Source organism: Centroberyx gerrardi, chromosome 3, assembly GCF_048128805.1.
Source record: "Centroberyx gerrardi isolate f3 chromosome 3, fCenGer3.hap1.cur.20231027, whole genome shotgun sequence".
NCBI classification, from domain to species: Eukaryota; Metazoa; Chordata; class Actinopteri; order Beryciformes; family Berycidae; genus Centroberyx; species Centroberyx gerrardi.
In genome coordinates, this window is record NC_135999.1 from 1,190,051 (window position 1) to 1,202,002 (window position 11,952).

The 11,952-nt window shown below is 44.1% G+C and overlaps 1 protein-coding gene across 2 annotated transcripts; it reads left to right on the forward strand.

The window, feature by feature from the left end:
- The first annotated feature begins 1,858 nt into the window (after positions 1-1,858).
- On the forward strand, positions 1,859-11,583 carry eif4a3 (eukaryotic translation initiation factor 4A3). 2 transcript variants are annotated; one of them, XM_078290469.1, is made up of 12 exons: positions 1,867-2,138; positions 4,059-4,131; positions 4,214-4,280; positions 5,696-5,758; positions 5,889-6,021; positions 6,407-6,487; positions 7,777-7,918; positions 8,935-9,073; positions 9,857-9,972; positions 10,738-10,845; positions 10,959-11,086; positions 11,414-11,583. In XM_078290469.1, the coding sequence occupies exons 1-12, from the start codon at positions 1,985-1,987 to the stop codon at positions 11,428-11,430; spliced, it is 1,221 nt and encodes a 406-aa protein (XP_078146595.1). In that variant the 5' UTR covers positions 1,867-1,984; the 3' UTR covers positions 11,431-11,583. The 2 variants fall into 2 exon arrangements, with proteins under 2 accessions (XP_078146598.1, XP_078146595.1); XM_078290472.1 differs by lacking the exons at positions 10,738-10,845; positions 10,959-11,086; positions 11,414-11,583 and adding an exon at positions 10,112-10,168 and having other exon boundaries at positions 1,859-2,138; positions 9,857-10,012.
- The last annotated feature ends 369 nt before the right edge of the window (positions 11,584-11,952 follow it).

Here is an 11,952-nt window from a genome sequence, read left to right on the forward strand (position 1 = left end):
GCTGTTTACTGTACAGAGCTGCAGAAATGTGGAATAAATAAATAAATGTACTTTTGGAGAAAACACCTGTCAGCCTGTTGTTTGGCCACTAGGGGGCGCTGATGCTCATATGAGGAGTTCTGTTACAAAATACTAAACATCCATTTTAGGGATGTAAACAATTATCCAGGTACTCGGTTACCAGTTTGAAATTTAAACCTCAGATAATGCAAACGAACAGTGAATAGCTAATTTCCATAGAAGTATTATTCCCATGCGTTAATGAATGTATTGTTTTATTTTATTATTATTATTATTATTATTATTATTATTATTATTATTATGATCATTATACACACAGAACACAGAAACACTAAACCAGAAGAAAACCTAGTAAGAAGACAGTTGAACACACACACACACACTCACTGAGACTCCGTGAGTGTGTGTGTGTGTGTGTGTGTGTGTGTGTGTGACCTCGTTTGGACCAGAGCGTCTTCACCAAGGCTTTGACCTTGGCGACGTAGTGCGGCAGGTATCCCAGCAGTAGCAGCGGGGTTGCCGGGGTGATGGCCACCATCCACCTGGAGTGGTGGGTAGACCTGCACCTCCTCCTCCAGGGGGCAGAGCGCCGCCGGACACCACCCCCACCCGGAAATGGGAGAGCTGCGAGCCGAGCAGCTCGAGCCGCGCCGGCCGCGGCCCGCCACCTTCCAGCCGTCTCGGTCGTTCACCTCGATGACGGTGACGAAGTACGGCGAACAGAGCCGGTCAGGCCGGCCGGGCATCCGCAGGAAGAGCCGCAGTTTTGTTTGCTGAGAGTTTTTTTTTTTTTTTTTTTTAATTTGTGCGCGGGAGTTTTAGCTCGCTAACCAGTTGTCTTTGATTAATCAAACTACTTTCATTATTTACATTGTTTATTTTCTTCTTTACATTTGAGGCAGACAAGGACAAAAGTTTGACTTTTTCTAGCAGTCAGCAAGTTGATAACTGAATCTCCCTCTATAGGAATAAATAACATTTTTCTACATGTTTATGTAGAGGCTTGATATTTATTTTATTTATTTTTATTTGTGTTTATTTTTTATTCCTTGTTTCGTAGTTGTTCTATTTTTTTTTTTACTTCATTGTTCTTGTTGCTGTAGTTGTTTTTAACTATACTACTTTATTTACATTTTTACTATTTGTTGTAAAGCACTTTGTACCAATTGTTTTGAAAGGTGCTAAAGTGTATTATTATTATTGTTATTATTATAAAGTTAGTCTACAAAAGACAATTGAAATCATATGCTATTATAGTCCTATATGTTTTTTTATTATTTCTGTGGGAAAGTGTCTGAAAAGTTCAGCTTTATGCAGTCAATATTAAGTGATGATCTATATGCCTATTTATGTATTTATATCAGAGCCTTACATTTTTCTACACTCCTAAAGCTAATTACTGAAGCCGCTCTGACTTTCCCACAGGAAAAGATCCATAATAGCATATGACTTCAATTGTCTTTTGTAGACTTACTTTTTCAATTACTATGAAGAGAAATTCACTTATGAAGTAATCAGTGTAACTGATCACTGAAAAATGATTTCTTTTGTTTTCAATTATGCCTTGATCATCACGACATGGCATTAACACGTCTGTGTACAGTAGGCTATATGTAAAATAACACATGGTATTACATTTGACTTATATTTAGGTTATGTAAATAGTATTTTGCTTAAATATATCGATTGAGAAATAGATCTGCATTTTCTTTATTAAAACTGGTAGAACCGAGTCAGCAAGTCTTCAAATTTAAAAACAACTTGTGTAAAAACGGGATCATCGTTTTATCTTATTTTCCCAGGTGTGACGTAGGTTGTACGCTGCGTCGCTCTCTTTACACGTCATCAACGCGACACGTGCGGCGGTCTTTTCTCTGTTTCCCGTACTATCAGGATCCGACGGTACCGGAGCAGCAGTCGTGTTTTGAGCCGTTATTTTCGGGATTTAAACTACGCAGAAGAGATGGCTGTGGCCTCGGTGCCCGGGAGGAAGAGACTGCTGAAGGAGGAAGACATGACGAAGGTGGAGTTCGAGACCAGCGAGGAGGTGGACGTCACGCCGACCTTCGACACCATGGGGCTGAGAGAGGACCTGCTGCGCGGGATCTACGCTTACGGTAGGCCGAGGATCCGCGCGGCCTCCGGAGAGTTAGCTCATAATGTTAAAGCTAACTTTTTATTGCTGTGATCGTTTAAATCACGCCCTAAAAACCTTTGATATGGTTGTATCTACTCTGCTGTGTAGTTTATAAGTAGTAGTTAGTATTCTCATTATTATTATTATTATTATTATTAGAACTTCCACAGCAGACCGGATCACACCGGGCCTTTAGCTTGCTACGTTCAGTTTTCTGTCGTGTGAAGAGACGTTATGCTAAGCTAGCTCGCAGTTCAGCTTGGCCTTGCTTATCGGCAAACGTACATAAAAGGTAAAAGATGATTTTCAGACCTCCTTCCGTCGCTGCTAACTGTTCGGGTCTTACGGTAAATTCGTAATATCGATAAATAATCCACCAGCTGAGTTCAGATATAAACTTTCAGAGCTGCTGCCGCTCTGCGCGGTGTGTTTTGGTGGAGGAGGATGGGAGTAAAGAGACGAATCACTTATAAAAGTTGTAAATGTTATTGAAATAAGTGCTGCATTGTGTATTGGAGGTGTGCCGAATTGAGGAGTGGGTCGTAACGAATAGTTAGAAAGTATAAGTCATGGTCTACCTGCTATTAACCTGAGCCGATATGCAAAGCAGCATGAAACTGCTGGAGTCTGGTGTGAAGCTGAAGCTCTCTCCGTACAAATCAGCAGTGGTGGAAAGAGTACTGGAATGTTCTACTCAAGTAGAAGTACTGTTACTGATATCTGAAGGAGAGAGGACAGAGTTCAAACTAGATTCTTTTCACTGGAAACATTAGAAATGACAAAATAAAGTGCAGAAACAAAGTAAAGTCTTCAAAGTTTCTGTTGCTAATGGAGAGACACAAAATCTGTTCTGTGGTGGATGGGATTTAAAATGGAGTGAAGGACAGAACTGAAGGAAAAGTCAAATTGCTGACTTTAGAGTACAAGTACACAAAAAGCTGCTCAATTACAGTAACTGACTAAGTCTTAGGTCTTAATGTAGATTACCAAGTCCAGTATCAATTTAATATCTTAAAGAAAACTAAATATCTAGGACTTTTCAATGCAATATGGTTTTAATAGGATAAAAACTTGGTAAGAGCATCATGAGTTTGATTTCTATAATCAGTTTCAACTTCAATAAATTCAATCATTCCATACAAATTCAGAAAACAGAATTTAAATTCAGTCGTCCGCTGGAACAAATCTCATCACTTTCAATCTAAGTCATTTACACAAACACAAGATCTCAAGTCAAGACTTTAGAAACCTTTTGAAGTCATCAAAGTACAAGTCAGAGTCAAGTCCCAAGTCACCAGAACCCAAGTCAAGTCAAGTCTCAAGTCTTCTCTTCATGCAGCAAGTCAAGTCTCAAGTGGAGGATGAAGTCTTTTAAACTGACTTTGCCCAGTTTTCTATTGCTGACATGAATTCATAGTGTACATTAGAGCTGTGACTAATGATTATTTTCATGATTGATTAAACTATCAATGAGGATATTTTTTCGATTAATCATTTTGTATATAAAATGTAAAAAGTAATGACAGATGCCCATCACAAGTCACCAGAACCCAAAGCGATTCTTAAAATTGTTTACTTAAAACCCAAAGTACTCATTTATAATGATGATGATATAATTAAAATAACATTTCTGAAGCTGTAACCAGCAAATGTTTGGTATTCTTACTTGATAAATGACTAAAATGATTAATCGGTTGCTGACGATCGTCTAATTGTTGCGGCACTAGTAAACATCACAGTATTGTAGCTTCAAACTGCTGCGAGTCTTATGAGGATAGTGTGTTTTACAGAAACAAAAAGCATAAATGAATGCTCTTCTGAAGCTGTGGCTGGTTGTCTTCTGTCTCCATGCTGCAGTTTTCTGAGTTTCTGAGCCTGAACTGATTTTTTCTTCCTCCAGGCTTCGAGAAGCCGTCGGCCATCCAGCAGAGAGCCATCAAACAGATCATCAAAGGCCGAGACGTCATCGCTCAGTAAGCTCTCCGTGGTTTCTCTCACTAAACTGTTGCTTTATCTGCCAGACACATCTGAATCTGAACTCTCCCGTCTCTGCAGGTCTCAGTCTGGAACAGGAAAGACGGCAACGTTCTGCGTCTCCGTGCTGCAGTGTCTCGACATCCAGGTATTTATCTGTTTTCAATGAGCATCAAAAGTGTCAGTCAAAAGTTTGGACACACCGCATTTTTCTTTATTCCTTACTCTTTTCCGCATTTTAGAATAATAGTAAAGACTCAAAACTATGAAATAACACAAATGGAATTATGCAGCGACCAAAAAAGTGTTAAACAAATCAAAACTATCTTATATTTTAGATTCTTTGCCTTGATGGAAAGACAAAGGCTTTGGAAAGAAATTCATGCATAGGATCAACTTCACTATTTATATTTGACTAAGAAACTCATTTCAAGCATTTAAGCAGAAGCCTTTAGATCAAAATGACTTTAAGAGAATGAAACAGAACATTCAGTCTGACTGCAGTGTTTGTGTGATTTCTCTGTATTCATCTTTCGTTTTCAGTGTCCAGGTGATCACAGATGTATTCAAAGCAGCATCATAAGAAATGTTAAAATATAGAATACCAAAGGGGAAAGAAGAGAACTGTATCAGAGGAGGTGGAGAAGGAAAACTCCTCCATGTGTCTGCATGTCTCTCTGTCCGGGGCAGAAAGGGGGCGGAGCTTACAGGATACAGCTGTGATTACTATGTGATGATCCTCATTTCTGTACAAGGAATGAAAGTTAAATTATGTAAATTCTTGAATTTCCCAAATGAAGAAAGAATTACCAAAAAAAAAAAAACATAGTGCAAAATCCTAAGTTGGCAGAAGTACATCATCAGCATCAGTCTCCCAGCCCAGCGGTCCGTTGGGGGAAAACAGACATGAGGAAAGATCTGTGATCAGATTATTGATACTTTACTTTAGTGAAGTACAACACACAGCTGAGAGCAGATGGATTATCCTCCTGTCTAACTGTTCCTCTTTTCACTTAATGTTGGCTCAGACTTGTCTTAATTCAGAGGAGCGTTCACACTGTGAGACTTGGTCGATGTGTCGCTCTGTTTGGACAGATAGTGGGCGGGGCCTGGGGTAGTGGGCGGGGCCCGGGGGAGTGTTTCTGAGACACTTCTTCCTGCCGTCTTTCAAATAAAAGTTGTAGAGAACTGGGAAGCTTTGAACGGCTGGACTCTGTTGCCAGACCTGTTGTTCATGAAGAGCATCAGCAGAGAAGCCTTGACATGTGATTGGCTGTCTTGGCTAGTGACAGTCTGACCAACACACTGGGTCAACGCCGCAATGAATTCTGGTCATTGTTGTTCACTAACATGCTTTTGGTGCTTGAAGCATTAAATCCTTCTTTTTTTTTTAAACTTTATTGACAAGAAACAGCTTCATGCATCACAGCAGCTGAAACAGAAATGATCTTGGACGGCTGCTAATTTACCACATTATATTAGAAATACTGCGACTTACTCACACACACACACACACACACACACACACACACACACCCTCTGAGCTGCTGTGTCGTCCTGCAGGTGAGGGAGACCCAGGCGCTGATCCTCGCCCCGACCAGGGAGCTGGCCGGACAGATCCAGAAGGTAACCACACCCACACACCTCGCCCAGCCAATCACAACTGGCGGTTGGTACCATGTGCTGAGCTGTGTCCGTTCTGGTTGTTTACGTTTTGTGTGTGTGTGTGTGTGTGTGTGTGTGTGCGTGTGTGCAGGTCCTCCTGGCGCTGGGGGACTACATGAGCGTCCAGTGCCACGCCTGCATCGGAGGAACCAACGTGGGCGAAGACATCAGGAAGCTGGACTACGGCCAGCATGTGGTGGCCGGGACGCCGGGGCGCGTGTTCGGTCAGTCACACTACCAATCAATCAATCAATCAATCTATCTATCTATCAATCAGTCTAGCTTTAGTTATTATCGCTGAGGCCTGGAATGAGTCTGGAGCTCCACACGGGGAAAGTTGGGTCGCTGCAGGAATACAGCAGGGTGTGTTTTCTTGTTTGGGTTCAACACATTTTTTATTAGATTTTATTCAGGTTTTTATGTTACTTTTTTTTAGTTTTTTTTTATACTTCTTATTTTAGCTAACAGCTAGTCTCTGAAAGCCAAATTTAGGCTTTTGTTGATGATGGGACCGCTGATGAAGATGAAGATGGTGCTGCTGGTGTCCGGTGTGTCAGTGTGACCGAGGCAGCCAATAGGAAGCTGAGTTGTGTTTTTGTGTTTCCTCAGATATGATTCGTCGCAGGAGTCTGAGGACGAGAGCCATCAAGATGCTGGTGCTGGACGAAGCCGACGAGATGCTCAACAAAGGTGAGAGCCACTTCCTGTCTCTGCAGGTTTAAAGGAATCATCCTCTCTAACATGATAAAATATACAATAACTGAATAAAATCATCTGGAGCAGAGGAGACGAGGAAACTTTCTACCACTGATCCTGCTTCATCAACTCTGTTGAAGTCTTAATAGGATCTAATAGTTTGTAAAACACTTTCGGGTGGATTTTACCTTTAAAGTCCAGTAGCTGGTTTTCCATCCAAGTAGTTTTTTTGCGAAATGGGATTTATTGAATTAGAAAGGATGAATGAATGAGTCCAGTTTGATTAAAATTCCCTCAGTTTCGTAAAAAAAACTTGTTTGCTCGTTTGAGGCAGAAAAGGTTTTTGTCAATAAACATTTCATGGTGAAAAGCGACAGAAACTCGTCTGTCATGAAGCAGAGTGAAGACTTCCTGTTTTGAAGCCGATCGATTTGCTTTAATTCAGCCGATGGAAACAGAACGAACGACATTTCCAAAGCTCACTGTGATTCTCCTGCCAGCTGATGGAAACAAGACTTTTAACCCAGTTAAAATATAAATTTTCTTCTTCAGTATCTCTTGAGTTCTGCGTTCATCATCCACCAAGATCTGAGCTTCCTAACATTCAGTAACTGGAATAAAATGGAGCTTTTGGCTGCTGCATTTTCTATAGTGAAACAGGTCAGAGAGCTGCTGGGCGAGCGAGCTTCACTCTACACTGGAGAGAGAGAGAGAGATTCCAAAACACGCTCTGCTAGCTCAGTCTAGTTGGAACTAAATCACTTCTGTCATCATAGATTAGAGAGAGAGACAGAGAGAGAGAGAGAGGGAGAGACAGAGAGAGAGAGAGAGGGGGGGGAGAGAGAGAGAGAGGGGGGGGGAGAGACACAGAGAGAGACAGAGAGAGAGAGGGGGAGAGGGAGAGAGAGGGGGGGAGAGGGAGACAGAGAGAGAGAGAGAGAGAGGGGGGGAGAGACAGAGAGAGACAGAGAGAGAGAGGGGGAGAGGGAGAGAGAGGGGGGGAGAGGGAGAGACAGAGAGAGAGAGGGGGGAGAGGGAGAGAGAGGGGGGGGAGAGGGAGAGACAGAGAGAGAGAGAGAGAGAGAGAGGGGGGAGAGAGAGAGAGAGACTTCTGATTGGATGTCCCACTCTGACGTGTGAAAGTCGTTTTTAATCCGCAGCAAAACGAGAAATCAGCTGATAGAAACTAATTCAGATTCTCAGTTTCCTGTTGTTGTTTACACCAACGACGACAAAAAAAAACATGTTAATGAGAAACTGGATATTTTGGCTTCTCTGCTCAGGTTTTAAGGAGCAGATCTACGATGTGTACCGCTACCTGCCGCCCGCCACCCAGGTGTGTCTGATCAGCGCCACGCTGCCGCACGAGATCCTGGAGATGACCAACAAGTTCATGACGGACCCGATCCGCATCCTGGTCAAACGGTCAGTCCGCTGCTCTCTGGGACGCCGCTGAACCGTGAAAGATCAAAACCCGTAAAGGATCATTACATGAAACCAGATCTATAGAAGGAGTTTTAAGTAGAGATTTAAAAGATTCTACAGATTTATCAGCAGGTCGATCCAAAGTCTAACCAATCTATAATCTATATATCTAGAATCTAATATAATATGCAACATTTGATAATAGATCGATCTATCTATCTAAAAACACACCATGCTATGTAGGGGTTTCCAAATTGATGATTAGATGAATACATGTCCGTCATGTTTAACATGTCTGCTTTTGATGATGTCATCAAGTGACAGCCAATAGGACGTCCCTGTGTACGAGGTTTGAGTTCTCTCTCTCTCCCTCCTGCTCCCTCTCTCTCCCACTCCCTCTCTCTCTCTCTCTCTCTCCCCCCTCTCTCTCTATTCCCCCCCTCTCTTTATGTGTCTCTCTCTCTCTGTGTCTCTCTCCCTCTCCCCCCTTTCTCTCTCTCTCTGTCTCTCTCTGTCTCTCTCTCTATTCCCCCCCCTCTCTCTTTATGTGTGTCTCTCTCTCTGTTTCCCTCTGTCTCTCCCCCCACCCTCCTCTCCCTCTCCCCCCCTCTCTCTCTCTCTCTAGTCTCCTCTCCTCTCTCTCTCTCTGTCTCTCTCTTTCTGTGTCTCTCTCTCTCTCTGTCTCTCTCTTTCTCGCTCGTTCTCTCTCCTCCTCGTCCTTCTCTCTCCCCCCCTCTCCCTCTCTCTCTTCTCTCTCTCTCTCTCTGTTCCCCCTCCCCCTCTCTCTCTCTCTCTCTGTCTCCTCTCTCTCTTTCTGTCTCTCTCTCTGTCTCTCTCCTCTCTTCTCTCTCTCCTCTCTCTCTCTCTCTCTCCCTCTCTCTCTCTCTCTCTCTCTCCTCTCTCTCTCTCTCTCTCCCCCCCCCCCCTCCTCTCTCCTCTCTCTCTCTCTCTGTCTCTCTCTCTCTGTCCCCCCCCCCCCCTCTCTCTCTCTCTCTCTCCCCCCCCCCCCCTCTCAGTGATGAGTTGACTCTGGAGGGCATCAAGCAGTTCTTCGTGGCGGTGGAGAGAGAGGAGTGGAAGTTCGACACTCTGTGTGATCTGTACGACACGCTGACCATCACCCAGGCCGTCATCTTCTGCAACACCAAGAGGAAGGTGAGCTGAGCGACTGACAGCTGAGCGACTGACAGCTGAGCGACTGACTGCAGCTGAGCGACTGACTGCAGCTGAGCGACTGACTGCAGCTGAGCGACTGACAGCTGAGCGACTGACAGCTGAGCGACTGACAGCTGAGCGACTGACAGCTGAGCGACTGACAGCAGCTGAGCGACTGACAGCTGAGCGACTGACTGCAGCTGAACGACTGACAGCTGAGCGACTGACAGCTGAGCGACTGACAGCTGAGCGACTGACTGCAGCTGAATGACTGACAGCTGAGCGACTGACAGCTGAGCGACTGACTGCAGCTGAGCGACTGACTGCAGCTGAGCGACTGACAGCTGAGCGACTGACAGCTGAGCGACTGACAGCTGAGCGACTGACTGCAGCTGAGCGACTGACAGCTGAGCGACTGACAGCTGAGTGACTGACAGCTGAGCGACTGACCGCAGCTGAGCGACTGACCGCAGCTGAGCGACTGACAGCAGAGCGACTGACAGCAGAGCGACTGACCGCAGCTGAGCGACTGACAGCAGCTGAGCGACTGACTGACAGCTGAGCGACTGACAGCTGAGCGACTGACAGCAGAGCGACTGACAGCAGCTGAGCGACTGACTGACAGCTGAGCGACTGACAGCTGAGCGACTGACAGCTGAGCGACTGACAGCTTAGCGACTGACAGCTGGTCGTCAACAGCAACACAGTTGTAGTTTGGGGCTGGTAGAGTCCAGTCTGCTACAGGAAGTCTGTTCTAGAGCTCAGATCCACTTCCTGTTTCAGGTGGACTGGCTGACAGAGAAGATGCGCGAGGCGAACTTCACCGTCTCCTCCATGCATGGAGACATGCCCCAGAAGGAGAGGGAGTCCATCATGAAGGAGTTCAGATCCGGAGCCAGGTACCAGAACCAGAACCCTGTAGACCAGAACCAGAACCCTGTAGACCAGAACCAGAACCCTGTAGACCAGAACCCTGTAGAGCAGAACCAGAACGCTGTAGACCAGAACCAGAACCCTGTAGAGCAGAACCACCTGGAGCACAGCCTTGTTTTGCTGTAGTCCTGACTTCATATCATTTCTGTTAGCTGATTGGTTTATTGTCAGTAAACACTGACTCTGTTTTCAAAAGTGCCAAACGAGTAGCAATATTAGTAGTAGTAGTAGTAGTACTCTTAGTAGTAGAATTAGTAGTAGTAGAATAATTAGTAGTAGTAGTAGTAGTAGAATTAGTAGTAGTAGAATTAGTAGTAGTAGTAGTAGTAGTAGAATTAGTAGTAGTAGTAGTAGTAGTACTAGTAGTAGTAGAATTAGTAGTAGTAGTAGAATTAGTAGAATTAGTACTATTAGTAGTAGTAGAATTAGTAGTAGTAGTAGAATTAGTAGTAGTAGTAGAATTAGTAGTAGTAGTAGTACTAGTAGTAGTAGAATTAGTACTATTACTAGTAGTAGTAGTAGTATTTGATCATTTATCTGATGTATTGCTGTGTGAGTGTTCAGTTCAGTGTTGATTGAATGCATTACTCTTTGTCTCTGTGTGTCTGTGACTCTGTGTGTGTGTGTGTGTGTGTGTGTGTGTGCGCGTGTGTGTGTGTGCGCGTGTGTGTGTGTGTGCGCGTGTGTGTGTGTGTGCGTGTGTGTGTGTGTGTGTGTGTGTGTGTGTGTAGTCGTGTGTTGATCTCTACAGATGTGTGGGCCCGAGGTCTGGATGTTCCTCAAGTTTCCCTCATCATCAACTACGACCTGCCAAACAACAGAGAGCTGTACATCCACAGGTACACACACACACACACAATCACACACACTCACCTTTATGTAGTACATGTTCAAAGTAACCCAAAGTAACCTGGAACCCCCCCCCCCCCCCCCACTCTCTCTCCTGTCGCAGGATTGGCCGGTCCGGTCGTTACGGGCGGAAGGGCGTGGCCATCAACTTTGTGAAGAACGACGACATCCGGATCCTGAGAGACATCGAGCAGTACTACTCCACCCAGATCGACGAGATGCCCATGAACGGTACCGGGCTAATTGATAATTGATAATTAACATTAAACGGGAACTAAACTCCGAACCCAAATCTGTGGTGAAGCCTGATATCTAACGGTAAAGAGCAGGAAACTGAACTGGCCTTCTGCTATCTTCAGTTTCCTGCTTCTCACCACTAGATGTCAGGCTTCACCGGATCAGGGTTCAGGGTTTAGTTTCTGTTGAAGTGAGACTTGTTGACAGTTCAGTCAATTCCCGCACTCAACTTTCTCCACATACGTTCACAACTTCCATGTAACTTATTTCCACTGTTGATTTCCTCTGTTGTTCATTATTGTTTGTTTGTTTCGTCTGCAGTGGCCGACCTGATCTAGACGACGGGAAGCTGCTGAACCCCTTTACTTCCTGTTATTTCCTGGACTTCCTGTTTCATTTGTTGTTTTTTTTTAATAGTTTTAGGCCAGAGTCTGAATTTGTGGTGACTGTTGCTGCCGCTTTTTTGTAAATAAAGATCCTTTGGTTCCACATCCAAGTCTCAACTTCATTTAAAAAAACACATAAAAACTCCTTCAGCTGTTGCATCCTGCTGCTGTTTTGATCTCACACTCCCAGAACCAGGACACACACACACACACACACACACACTGCTGCTGACAGCTGATATTTTGTGCCACTGTTATTTAAATTTGACCATTTTCATGTCAAAAAATTCCCCAAAATGTAAATATTCAGTGTTTCCTGCAGAGTTTTCTTCTCATCGGGGAAAAGCCTCTGAAACATTTAGACAATAAAGCTCTCCACTGAAACCAGGAGGAGGAGAATAACTGAAAATTGAATATAAAGGTATGTGAGGCTTTATTTCTGGAAATGGTTTAGATACCTGGTTATAAAGCAGA